This window comes from Salvelinus namaycush, chromosome 16, assembly GCF_016432855.1.
Source record: "Salvelinus namaycush isolate Seneca chromosome 16, SaNama_1.0, whole genome shotgun sequence".
Lineage (NCBI taxonomy): Eukaryota > Metazoa > Chordata > Actinopteri > Salmoniformes > Salmonidae > Salvelinus > Salvelinus namaycush.
Window position 1 is genome coordinate 20506608 of NC_052322.1, and position 14442 is coordinate 20521049.

General features: G+C 39.8%; 1 protein-coding gene across 3 annotated transcripts; it reads left to right on the forward strand.

Annotated features, from left to right (window-relative positions):
* Positions 1 to 1242: 1242 nt before the first annotated feature.
* On the forward strand, positions 1243 to 14209 carry LOC120061158 (protein SET-like). 3 transcript variants are annotated; one of them, XM_039010740.1, is made up of 8 exons: positions 1243 to 1448; positions 2418 to 2561; positions 2742 to 2819; positions 2921 to 3032; positions 9460 to 9614; positions 9920 to 9996; positions 11131 to 11300; positions 12048 to 14209. In XM_039010740.1, exons 1-8 carry the CDS (start codon positions 1413 to 1415, stop codon positions 12200 to 12202), a joined length of 927 nt encoding a protein of 308 aa, XP_038866668.1. In that variant the 5' UTR covers positions 1243 to 1412; the 3' UTR covers positions 12203 to 14209. The 3 variants fall into 3 exon arrangements, with proteins under 3 accessions (XP_038866668.1, XP_038866667.1, XP_038866669.1); XM_039010739.1 differs by having other exon boundaries at positions 1243 to 2561; XM_039010741.1 differs by lacking the exons at positions 2418 to 2561; positions 2742 to 2819.
* The last annotated feature ends 233 nt before the right edge of the window (positions 14210 to 14442 follow it).

The window sequence follows — 14442 nt, forward strand, 5'->3', positions numbered from 1 at the left end:
TGATCTGTAGATCAGACAGTCGCCTGCAGTCCTTTTGATGCTCTCGAACACATGAATTGGGTTCGAGAGCATCTAACAACATTTTATAGTCATCCAATGTCTGCCATGTTTTTGTATGACATGATGATGTCACTGCTGCTTGGTTTACACTAGTTGCCACAGCCACCAAGTCATAATTGTGGCTAAACCCCGCCTATTTCTCTTCTTAAAATCGTATTTTAAACCTTGACTCTAATCTTTACCACACTGCTAACCTTAAATGAAGACCAAAAAGATAATGTTTGTTTTCATACATTTTTACTATACTGCCAGGGTCTGCCTGTGGTTACTACTGACAACTAGACCCCAGGTAACTAGACCCAGAGTGGCGCAGCAGTCTAAGGCACTGCATCGCAGTGCTAGAGGCTTCACTAATGACCTGGGTTCGATCCTGGGCTGTATCACATCCGGCTGTGATCAGGAGTACTATAGGGTGGCGCACAATTGGCCCAGCGTCGTCCGGGTTAGGGGAGGGTTTGGCCAGGGGGGCTTTACAAGTAGGCTGTCATTGTAAATAAGAATTTGTTCTTAAATGACTTGCCTAGTTAAATAAAGATTCAAATAAAAACAACCTTGCTGCTCCCTAGTTGCCACAAATAAATAAATGCTGCCTATTTCTACAATTTATCTCCTTAAAATTAGATTTGATTTTAAATACAACCTTAATCCTACCCTTAACCACATTGCTAAATGTTTTTGTTTTCATACATTTTTATAATATTGCCACTGACTTTATGGCTGTAGTAACTCGTTGAAACCCTGTGCGCACTGAGTGCTAGTGCGCATGGGATGTTGGTCCATAGAAGGGCCATGAATTGGCATATGCTAACGTGAGTAGATTACCTTGAAAACAACAGTAGAATATCGCAGTCTCCAGTTTTTACATTATACCTCAACATATAAGGAAGTTGGATTATATATTCAAAATGCATATTTAGCAAAGTACATAACCAAACCAAGCACACGAGTTTAAGAAAAAATATATATAAAAAAGCGGACTCGGCAGGTGTCCGTAGCATCCTTGGGACTGGCTGAAATTTAAAATGGTTAAGGGTTATGGTATGGATATCCCAAGGATCCCGAATAGCACTGGTCTTCTTATTTTACCTCAGTGGGCTTCAAACACGTAAACATTACCCCGGTTGTATCATTGGCGGAAAGCTTTCGTCGCAGCGACCTCTAACCAATCAGCGAATTGTTTTCCTGTCCCGGAATGTAATAAATATCGCGGACGAAGAAATAGTGAGGGAAAGGACAAATATAAACAATTTTAGGACTATGTGGAATTATAAACCAATACATTCTTCAATATAACGTTAATACTTTATTATTATCCACAACTATTGCTAAATTGATATCTAGCTTTTAAGAGAATGGGGCCGTGTTGTGATACGAAGAACACACGTAAGGTAAGCTAGCTCGCTTTAGGCCTCTAGCTACATTTACGCGGAAAAGGAGGGCAAGTAGCTAGCCAAACTAGCTTGCTAACTGTTTATAGAAAATAATAGCTAGTAATTTGTGCAACGAACAAGTTAGCCAGTCACGTCTAAGCAAGCAATTCCCCTACCCCCTAACTCATTTGTGGTGTATTGCTTTAGCTAGTAAGTTAAGGTTAATTAGCAAAAATGAGCGAAAAAACGAGCTGCAGCAAAAAGTCTGCAGTCTCCGCACCGAAGAAACGATGTCCGTCCCCTGATCAGGCTGGTGAGGCCACGCTTCATAGTAAGTTAGCCAAAGTGGGCGACGACGTGTCCAGTGAATTAACATCGAATTCTCATGGAAACAAAAATGGGGAAGATGGCGATAAAGTATCAGCCAAGGAAGAGAAGAATAATGGAAATGACGAGAGTGGACTAGACGCTGATGCACATGTCAGCGTCGCCGAGAGTGCACCAGTCTCTCGCGATCCAAAGAAAGTAGACACCGAGGAAAGTGCTGTTGCTGGAGATTGCCGACCCTCAACTTCACTGGACCAGTCTGATTCGGCCGCAATAGCAGCCGCCAAGGCACTTGCTAGTTTCACAAGAGCAACTACAGATGAGGCGAAACAAACGTCCTGCTCCTCCAAAAAAGTTGTACATCATGAGAGACTGAGACACAAAGTTAAGCGTGGTGACCATGAGTCCTCAAAGGAACGGGCAAAACCTGAAAGGGGTCTTCACACGCAGGCAGCAGCGGCAGACAGCTCTACCTCACTGCGTGGAGTTGACAGGGAGGATGCTGAGGACATGCCCGATGAGGAAGACGACTCAATACCTGGATCATCCTCCACGCCGAGTTCCTCATTCCCATCAGATAATGACGATGACGGGGAGTGCGCCATAGTATCAGTGAAGATGGCCCCAGAGATCCGACAATCATTGTCCCTTCTGGCACAGGTACAGATGAGGCTGGATACTCTGGAGAAGAAAGGTGCGTGGCTCCACCAGCGGTTAGAGCTGAAGATGAGCTGCCAGCGCCGTCCACACCTGGACCAGCGCAGCTCAATCACACAAGCCATCCCTGACTTCTGGGTCACGGCAGTATCCTTTTGAAAAGTCTTAGAAACGCACACAGTGACACACACACACTTTTCCAGATGGCAACAAATTACTTCATGATCCCAATTCATGTGCCTGTGAATTATGTGCATAGACACTGTATATGTTGGTGAGTGTGTAGGTATGTCACATTTATTTTTCTCTTGACTCAAAGCTCAACAGTTGTTGAACCACCCTCATCTCTCTGCTCACATCGACGAAACCGATGAAGACGCTCTCAGTTACATGACCAACCTTGAAGTAATTAAATAATCCCAGCGAAAATGTAATGAATCTTTATATTCTTCAGAATAAATAACCTATTGCTCCCCTGAATTTAAAATGTCTTGTCTCCTACGTAGATTGAATCCTTCAAAAACAACAAGCTTGGCTACAGAATCGGGTTCCACTTCAGGCGGAACCCTTACTTCCAAAACGTCATCATAGTGAAGGAGCTCCACCTTGGAATGGGAGGTGAGTGACAGATCCAGTTTTCATATCTATCTTGCTTGTCTGCTCTTAACAACAGAGACTTTAGGATGCAACATTTAGACATTGGACAGGATAACACGGGAACAGGACTACCGTGGGATTCTGGCAGGAATAGGGATCAAGTTTGTGACCGGACCGAACAGGATTAATAGTCCACAGGGACGGGCAGTGCAGGAATTATTTACAGTTGAGGAACAAACAGTTATTTTTGTGTTGTAAGCAGTTTTAGGAGGACATATCGTTTTGAGTGTTTTTCCCCTCTACCCCTCCTCACTAGAGTAACACGCATTCTTCAGTCTTCAATCACTACAATTGTGGTATTTGTGACCGACTGGCTCGATTCGGTCTTGTGTAGCAAAATTTGAAATGGTATTTTTTACATTGGATAAAAGTAGAGACTAAGAGCTAGAAAATGGTATCATACACTACAGTTGAGGAACAATGGGAAAGTAATTCTGCTTTGAAAGTTGATAAACCTCACTTTTGAGAAAATGGCCTTTTAATGTTTTGGTACACCTACTGGAGAGCTCTTTGTCTACAAGCATTCAGCATCGTTCACACCCTCTTAAGCTTTAGCCACACCCATCTCTTTAACCTCTCTGGGGTAGGTGGGACGCAATCGTCCCACCTGGCCAATAGCCAGGGAAAATACAGAGCGCCATATTCAAATAAAATTATATAAAAATCAAACTTTCATTAAAATCACACATGTAAGATACCAAATTAAAGCTACACTCGTTGTGAATCCAGCCAACATGTCAGATTTCAAAAAGGCTTTTCGGCGAAAGCATAAGATGCTATTATCTGATGATAGCACAACAGTAAACAAAGAGAGTAGCATATTTCAACACTGCAGGCACGACACAAAACGCAGAAATAAAAATATAAAAATCACTCCAATATGTCCCATAAACATCACAAATGGTCCTTTTGTTCGATTAATTCCGTCGATATATATCCAAAATGTCAATTTATTTGGAGCGTTTCATTCAGAAAAACACAGCTTCCAACTTGCGCAACGTCACTACAAAATATATCAAAAGTTACATGTAAACTTTACCAAAACATTTCAAACTACTTTTGTAATACAACGTTAGGTATTTAATAATCAATCAAATTGAAGACGGGATGATCTGTGTTCAATACAAAAAGAAAACAAACTGACGCAATTTACTTCAAGTGACCCTCATTTAAGATGGCCGTACTTCTTCATTACACAAAGGAATAACCTCAACCAATTTCCAAAGACTGGTGACATCCAGTGGAAGCGGTAGGAACTGCAAACAAGTCCCTTCGAAATCTGGTGTCCCAATGAAAACTCATTGAAAAGACAGTGACGTCAATTTTTTTTAAATTCTGAATGGTTTGTCCTCTGGGTTTTGCCTGCTACATAAGTTCTGTTATACTCACAGACATGATTCAAACAGTTTTAGAAACTTCCGAGTGTTTTCTATCCAAATCTACTAATGATATGCATATCTTATATTCTGGGGATGAGTAGCAGGCAGTTGAATTTGGGTATGCTATTTATCCAAAAGTTAAAATGCTGCCCCCTACCCCGAAGAAGTTAAGGGTTGAGCCGTGCTTTGTGTACTAACGCAGTCAAGCACCCAACCTAACTGGCTAACATTGGCTAGCTACTTCCAGACACAAATGCAAGAACAGCTCACTCTGACCATTTTACTTGCCCTTGCAGAGCTGGATATGCTGTTTTTTATGTTATCCAGAGCGTTGGTGACTGCAACTGTGCTGCTGGCAACAAATTACGTTTTTTTTTTTTCAACGTTTACTGACACCGGCCATTTAAATGGGTGTTGAGCGTTTGTAAATTAGTCAGTTATTCTGAGCTCTGGCACACTCAGATGAGTGCTTGAAATCGGAGTAGATAACCAGAGTGAATTTACCAGCTACGTCTATCAACAGCTGTCGCGGTGACATCATGAACATTCTATTGAAATGGATACTTGCATAGTGAAGTCTTTTGTTAAGACATCTAGCTAGCTAAACAATTAACCATAATCTCAATTCATGACGTTACTACTAGAGGTCGACCGATTATGATTTTTCGTTACCGATTTATTAACTATTTTAATATGTATTTGTAATCATGACAATTACAACAATACTGAATGAACACTTTTTAACTTAATATAATATATAAAAATATAAAAAAATCCATTTAGTCTCAAATAAATAATGAAACATGTTCAATTTGGTTTAAATAATGAAAAAAACAGTGTTGGAGAAGTAAAAGTGCAATATGTGCCATGTAAAAAAGCTACCGTTTTAAGTTCCTTGCTCAGAACATGAGAACATATGAAAGCTGGTGGTTCAAGATTCCCAGTTCTTCAAAATTCCCAGTTTAGAAGTTTTAGGTTGTGGTTATTATAGGAATTATGATGCGTCGACTATTTCTCTCTATACTATTTGTATTTCATATACCTTTGACTATTGTTCTTATGGGCACTTTAGTATTGCCAGCCTAATCTCGGGAGTTGATAGGCTTGAAGTCATAAACAGCGCTGTGCTTCAATCATTGCTAAGAGCTGTTGGCAAACGCAGTAAAGTGCTGTTCAAATGAATGCTTAGGAGCCTGCTGCTGCCTACCACCGCTCAGACTGCTCTATCAAATCGTAGACTTATTATAATAATCACAGCAATACGAGCCTTTGGTCATTAATATGGTCAAATCCGAAAACTATCATTTCGAAAACAAAACGTTTATTCTTTCAGTGAAATACGGAACCGTTCCATATTTTATCGAACGAGTGGCAACCCTAAGTCTAAATATTGCTGTTACATTGCACAACCTTCAATGTTATGTCATAATTATGTAAAATTCTGGCAAATTAGTTCACAGTTCGCATCGGGCCAGGCGGCCCAAACTGTTGCATATACACTGACTCTGCTTGCACTGAATGCAAGGGAAGTGACACAATTTCCCTAGTTAATATTTCCTGCTAACATTATTTTTTTTAAACTAAATATGCAGATTAAAAAAATATATACTTCTGTGTATTGATTTTAAGAAAGGCATTGATGTTTATGGTTAGGTACATTTGTGCATTTTTCGCGAATGCGCTTTTGTTAAATCATCACCCGTTTGGTGATGTTGAAGTAGGCTGTGATTCAACGATAAATTAACAGGCACCGCATTGATTATATGCAATGCAGGACAAGCTAGTTAACCTAGTAATATCATCAACCATGTGTAGTTAACTAGTGATTATGTGAAGATTGTTTTTTTATAAGATAAGTTTAATGCTAGCTAGCAACTTACCTTGGCTCCTTGCAGCCACAAGGTCCTTTTGACGCTGCACTCGCATAACAGGTGGTCAGCCTGCCACGCAGTTTCCTCGTGGATTGCAATGTAATCGGCGTCCAAAAATCAGATGACCGATTTATGAAAACTTGAAATCGGCCCTAATTAAATCGGTCAACCTCTAGTTACTACCCTGCATTAATCTGCAGGTAGCTAACCAACCAGGTTAAATGTTAGCTGGCTAGCAATGCAAAGGCTCTGAGATACGAATAATATTACTACACAGATCATACACGTAACGTTAGCTAGCCAGCTAACAGTACACTTTAACTTGAAATGAAAATTACTTTGACAAAATTAGGAATGTGTAATATCTGAAAATGTAGCTAGCTAGACTCTCTTACCTTTCCGTATACATGGATGGATTCTTCCCCCTCTCTCGCGGATGCCATGGTTCCCCTTAGTTTGTAATCCGGAGACAGGTGTGTTCTCCATCTCCTTAGCTATCATACTCTAATTCCACTGATTTCATAACTTGGTCCTCCAGAAAGTGGAGAGAAACTCTAATGCAGTTCTGCTATGCGATGTCTTTAAAAAGCAAAGGTAAAAATCTGGCCTTCTGCCCCTGAACAAGGCAGTTAACCCACTGTTCCTAGGCCGTCATTGAAAATAAAAATGTGTTCTTAACTGACTTGCCTAGTTAAAGGTAAAATAAAAAACATACTGACCAGCTCAAATAGACAAAAGCGTGCTACATGGCAGACCAATCCGAACTCCTCTCTCGGCATGTCCAGCCCACTCATTATCTTAGCCAATCATGGCTAGCAGCAAGGTTGCTGTCTTTTTTCTGTGGCTAAACTAGGCTCGTAATTAAAATATATATTTGTATTTACAGATGGCATACAAATGTAAGGCACATGAACGTTCATATGTTCCAGAAGGCAATTCTGCAAAAAAAATGCATTTTGATAAAAAAAAATAAAAGTTTACATTCAAATGGCTCTCCTGTGAAGTATTGACTCGCGACACATGCCTAGTTTACTGAAATGACACCAATAGTGATGCAGTCACTCTCCTCAACTTTGAGCCAGGCGAGACTGATATGCATGTTACTGACACTTTCCCTCCATGTACATCTAAGTGCAATATGTGCTGCATTGTACTGGACCAACTGCAATTCATCAATGTCTTTTGCTGCACATTTCCTTTGCATTACACAGCTGGGCAGTAGTCCAGGTTTGATGAAACTAGGGCCAGTACGACCTGTCTGGATGACTGAGATGTCAAGAAGGCAGAGCAACGCCCTATCATGGACAGACCTCTTCCTATTTTAGTAACCATTTGAATCTAAATGTTTTGACCATGACAGCTTGCTATCTAGGGTGACACCCAGTAGTTTAGTCTCCTCAACTTGCTCAATAGCCACATTATTCAATAATAAATCTAAACGAGGTTGAGTGAGTGATTTTAGTTTGAGATATTTAGCACCAGCCTATTGCTAGTTACCCATTCTAAAATTGACTGGAGCTCTATGTTAAGTGTCTCAGTTATTTATTTTACTGTTGCTGACAGCGTGTATACGTTAAGTCATCAGCGTACATAGGCAGACAGGCTTTATTCAAGGTCAGTGGAAGGTAATTTGTAAAAACAGAAAACAATGGCACTAGACTAGTGGTGGGGGGAAAAAATCATACTTGAATAGAAGTAAAGATGCCTTTTTAAAAAGAAAATAACTCCAGTAAAAGTGAGTCACCCAGTAAAATACTACTCAGTAAAAGTATTTGGTTTTAAATGTACTTAAGTATCAAAAGTAAAAGTGTATATATCATTTAAAATGTCTTATATTAAGCAAACCAGACACGATGTTCTTGTTTTTTAAATGTACAGTTAGCCAGGGGCTCAGTTCAATATTCAGACATAATTTACAAATGAAGCATTTGTGTTTTGAGTCTGCCAGATCAGAGGCAGTAGGGATGACCAGGGATGTTCTCTTGATAAGTGTGCGAATTAGACAATCTTCTTGTCCTGCTAAGCATTCAAAGTGTAACGAGTTATTTTGGGTTTCAGGAATAATGTTAGGCGTAAAACCTATATTATTTTCTTTAGGAATGTAGTAAAGAAAAAGTTGTCAAAAATATATAAATAGTAAAGTACAGATTCCCCCCAAAACGACTTAAGTAGTACTTTAAAGTGTTTTTACTTCAGTACTTTACACCACTGCCCTAGCCGGTTGCAGAGCAGTACACCACACTCAACTAAATTTGCATGAGAGGCTTCCATTAACAAAAACCCTCTGTGTTCTATTCGAGGGGTAACTCTCAAACCATAATAAGGCAGAGGATGCAAATCCATAACACCAAAAAAAATTCAGCAATAGGTTATGATCAATGACATCAAAAGCTGCATGGAGTCTAACAAAACAGCTCCTTCAATCTTCTTACTATCAATTTCTTTCAGCCAATAATCAGTCATGTGTCAGTGCCGAGCATGTAGTGCCCTTCGCTATAAGCGTGCTGAAAGTCTGTTAATTTGTTTTCTGTAAATTAACTTTATTTGATCAAACAATTTTTTTCTCCCAAAGTTTGATTGGTCAGCTGTTTGAACCATTTAAAGGGTGCTCTGCTATTTTTGAGTAGTGAAGTGATCTTTGCCTTGTTCCATGGCACCCACTGTCTTCTAGGCTTAAATTGAAGATGTCAGGATTCACAATGTATTCTGCTACCAACCTCAGCAATTGACCATCCAGGTTGTCGGTACCAGGTGGTTTGTCCTTATTTATAGATTGCAAAAGAAATGTATCAATTGGGCAGGCAATGGAAAGTAGCTACCAGCGAGCGAACAGCTCTCGTGTCTTGTGAGGGGCCATTGCTATGAAAACAAACACGCAGCAGGGAGTTGGGGGGACCGACAGACGAGCAGCTAATGGAGGAAGTTATTTCTGCATGTTAAAATGAGCACGGGACTGGAGTAATTTTATATCGGGACAGGAAATTGTCGGGGTCATGGAACTGTTGTGGGACACGGACAGTACGGGGAAAATATTAACAGGACCAGACTCCCGTGTCTACGCAGAGGTGTAATCTGGTTTTTGGTGTAAATGAGGCCAATAATGACAATATCCTTCCCCTGTTACATGTCCTCTTACAGGATCTCCAGTGTCTTTCTCTGACCCCATCCTGTGGTACCGCGGGCAGAACCTGACGCTCCACAGTGAACCCAGGAGATCGGGACGTGGCATTTACCAGACCTTCTTCAGCTGGTTCAGCGACCACACCAGCCCTGGCCGGGACGATATAGCACAGGTAACGGCATGCTCACTGCTTGGCACAGGTTGCGAACTGGTGCACAGTCTGACATGCATGAAGTAATCCAGCACACATTCAACATTTTAGTCAACAGATTTTTCACCTAGTCGGCTCAGTGATTCCAACCAGCGACCTTTCGGTTACTGGCCCAACGCTCTTAGCCGCTAGGCTATTTGCCGCCCATTGAACATTGCACAGTTCCGCTGGTGACCACACGACTGCCATTATTTAAGGCTCTATAACTCTTAACGTTACTGCACTATTCCAACACACTGTTCTGTTTATTCCGTGTGAATCTATAGATACTGAAGGATGACCTTTTCAGAAACCCTCTGAGATACTACCTGACTCCACTGTGGGAACCCAGGCACAATGGCAGGTAAGCTGCCCAACAAAACCTCTTCTTGTGGAACTAAGTTCAATAAGGACTGTTCCATCTCCATGATACTATTACCATGCTATTACCACTTTAATATGTGATGTAATGTAGCCTAAAATAATACCAAACACTTTTATTAGAAAGCATTTTGTGTATAAAAAAACCCAGGACATGACAGGTCTCAAGATTGTCCTAACTATCACAACTACGGATGCAAATTTCAGTCAATTTTGCTGCCGACTAACCGATCCCAATTATCTGGTCAACAAACTGTTATATTTTTTCCAAACAGTAAAATTACTGACCAACAGAAAATACTATGCATGCATACATACCACTGGGCTAGATGCATACAAGGAACAGGCATTTTTCATTAAGAGCTTAATGGAAACAGGCAAAATAGCAAACCTATTATCTTCGTCAAAAGGCTATAGCCTATTATTGAACATGCACTTCCTGTAATGAAGCAGCTAATAAAACCAAACTTTCACCAGAATGTAATTCGCAGTAAAACACAGTTTTTAACAGCACACCTGATGTGAGCAGTTCCATATGTGACAGAGATGAACATCTTTGTTAGAAACATGGAAACAACTAGGATAGGTTTCTAATATGACTGGGATGGTGCCTTTGGCTTCTGGACAACGAAAGAAAGTTGATATGAAAACCAATAGAACAGGAGAGAAATGCTTGTTAATGGCATGAGGAAGTCTTAATAAAATAATTGCCTTCATGTTTCTATAGATGGATTTTGGCAAGGCTACTTTGTCGCAAATTAAGACGTGCCACATTATTTGAAGTAAAGTAACATTTTCAGGTTTCAAACAATTATACTGCATCAAGCTCATATTGTAAAGTAGTGGGTGATGCGCTGATAGGCTGCCAACCGTTTACTTTATATGCACTCGAATGGCGAATGAGAGGCAAACTTTAATTACGAGTTGAGGTTGAGAAATAAAAGTGGCTATTTTTAATCGTGGTGATCAAAACCATTTTTAACAGGCGAATGCTTTTAGAATTGTTATTTGTTGCGCAATGACTGGGCTGACAAAAGCACTTCACTCCAGTACCAGCTTTTTGTAGAGCTACTCTCGTGCTGTTAACATCCCTGATCACAACATCCGGTTCCAACAGCACCAGTGGGCCCAAGCCAGCTGACAACAGCAACGGGGATGATTGTGTGGTGATCTCCGACTCGGATGATGACGAAGACCAGGCTGAAGAGCAGGCTAAGCCTGGACGAGGTCATAGCAGGGAAGAGGAGGATGAAGATGAGGACAAGGTGCATGGGGGCCAAGATGCAGGTTAGAGAAGACTAATGGACCTGATTCTAGTGCTTTAGGGCCACACTGTCTGCTGGTTTACCTCTACCTCCTGAGAAATGTGTATAAGTGTATAGCAAGATCTCCCTGTATGAGTAAGCAGGTGAATAGACAGCGAATATGTCCTCAGAATCAGATGAAAAAGCCCACAGGAGGATGGTGATGGAGAGGTGGTGATAGACAGTAAGACATTTTCCACAAGCAGAAATGTTATACGAGAACCACATAGAATGTGGAAGTTTGTTGGATCTGCTGGTCAGCTTTGCAGCTCAGTTCAGAACATGAAGTCATTGTTTGGATGAAAGTCTATTTATTTCAATGGTTCAGGAAGACTTTGTGATTTTTACATGCAAACTCAGCAGCTTATTCACACTGATCTGCCAATTTTCTGCAAAATCCAGTAGACTCAAAGACTGTTCGTACATTAAATAAGGGGTATTTGTACAGTCATTGGAAGTATTTTTTTTAATGTTTACTTGGTTAAGGTGTGCTTTGTTTATACATTTTGGTTACCTGATACTTCAATCCACCACTCAATGTTTTTACCATTCACACACATTTTATTGCAGGGGGAACTAAAATCAACAGTTTTGACCAATTGTACAACATAATTATATTCCTACTCAACATTCACCATAATCCATTGTTAAACCCCTGTTTATATCCCGTGCCAATCACTCCATTTGCTCAAAGTGGGAAACCCATTATAAAAGGTCTGATCATCTCCAGGGTCTGATGACAGCGGCCAGGAGGCCAGAGAGGATGAGGATGAGGACTCGTACGGAGAGAAGGATGAAGCGGTGGATGAATTACGAGGTCGCGAGGTTCGAGACCAAGATGACGAGGAGAATATTGAGGTGGACGAAGAAGAGGACGAGTGCTAAGATTGTTCATTTTTCCCAGTTTCCTTTTTTCTTATTATGCACAAAAGCAAAATGATTAATACATTCTAAGTTCCTCATTGCCTTTTTAAAATCAGGGTAAATTAAAAAAGCAGAGACATCATGTTTTGATCTCCTATTGGTCAGCCCACCTTTTGAGTACTTTAACTTGGTGAAAAAAATACTTTGTTTCACCTTTAACATTCTGTCATAAAGAGCACATGTTAAAAAACATGTTTTTGGACTATAGCAGGTGCCTGTTAAGTGACAAGTAAAGTAACAGGGTTGATGATTTTATCTTAAATTAGCCATAAAATCCCTCTTAACAGGGAGAATGGAAGCTTGTCTTGTGCAACAGGGAGGGGCAATTTGAATGCAAGCTTCACCCCAAAAAATGAAATTGTTAAAACATTTCTAGTGTCAACCCTGTTACCCATAGATAGACATGTTATGCTCAACCCGTATAGTTTTCCACCACAAAACTCTAGAAAATTGCCAAAAAGAGTCGAACCAGCTCACCTGCTTTTGTGCACAATTTCTACTTAAAATATCAAAGGGATGCAAAAGGCACTCATTTCGTCGAACGACCCGTATATTTTAGTGTAGTCTGTTTTGATTTTTGTTTGAATTTTAGATCCCAGTAATAAAGAATCTAAGGAGCCATGCCTATATCTGAATTCTGCATCGTGAAAGGTATTAGTTCTTGAGTCATTCACTCTTGTTGATAGGGCTGCTCAACACAAAATGGAAAGGAAACTAATACAATCGTATTAAATGAGGTTTGAGACTGCGAAAATTTGAGAGCATCTCTTGTTGCAAGTAGTTCTATAAAACAATCCTAGATATTTTACTGACCGGTATCAGTGATCACGTCTTGAACTTTTCCTATTGTAAATCTCATCTTTGACGAAGTAAAAAGGTGATTTTATTTTTTTGTTGAGGGGTTGTAATCATTTACAAAACATGTCTCGGATGCACTTCATACTGAACCAAATCTTGTTCTCAGGGATGACCTAGTCGTGGGTGTTTTCATGGAAGGAAACGGATTTATTTTAGAGACCGTATAAGGTTTTCTTACACACCTACCATTGTTTGGGTGTATCTGTGTAAAAGAAGTTTATTCTACAGTAGTTTGTTAGTTTAAGGTAAATATAGGTAATGTGTCACCTGTGTTTTGCCTTTTCTATCATAAACTTAGTGTGTATTTCTACACCCATATTCACATTTTCTAGTCAATGTATTCATTTAAATCATTTTAAAGCTGGAATCCTTCATGGCGAAACAGCCACGCCCGTTTGCGATATTACAACAAAGAAGTTACTGCAAATAAAATAAATCCCATCTCAGATGTCATTGCAAGCGCGATTGAAGAGCACAATATGTACTGCAATGCTTTACTGCTCCTCAGCCAGTGGCGCTGTTTCCCCGCTACTCTGGATTCCATCTTTAAATATATTTTAACAAATTGATTGAGATGTGTGAAATCCAACATTTTGACATGAATTGTAATATTTTGAGCTTGTTGCATTGTTTTTGTTTTTATCTTTTAGAAACTGGTATCCATCACATTTAATTTTGTTTTAGTTTTTTTTGCAATAAGTAAAGTTAAGTCACGATGATGTTTGAATGGTGTGCTGTTCAGAGCGAATATTTGCATCGATTGTTGCTTCAAAGGCATTGATGAGTGGTCTGACGAAGTAGCATAACTGTAGCCAAGGGTTGCTCTTAAACTACTGTAGCAATACTAGTGCTTTTATGTTATTTCTTTTCCACACGGACTGGTGGCATTGGCATGTACATATTTAAAGTTAACCTTTTGTGCAGAGTTCAGATCTGTTAAGCTTAAATCGTTATCTGTAACCATCTGGAATTTGAAATATAGTGTACATTAACAAAGTTATATTTTGTGTGCTGAATTTTATAGTATGCTGTAGTTTTGAAGAAAGTGTTTGTTAGTTTTTTAAGATGTCCACATTTTGAATCAGACTTAATTAAATAGCAAGTTATTTATTTTTGCTTACTGTTTTTAATTGTTTTAAATGTTGATATTAGAAATTGTTAGGGTGACACAATCATAGCCTGTAATAGCCATACTGATCTGGGCCCAGAATGGGGTCAATACGGGTCCCAACTTTTTAGCAACTCAGTCCAGTTCAACTTACTGCTGTTGAGAGTTATAATAGAATGCACACGGTGCAATTACAGAATTTGGTATTGTAATGGCAGTTTTCCTTTTATGTCAT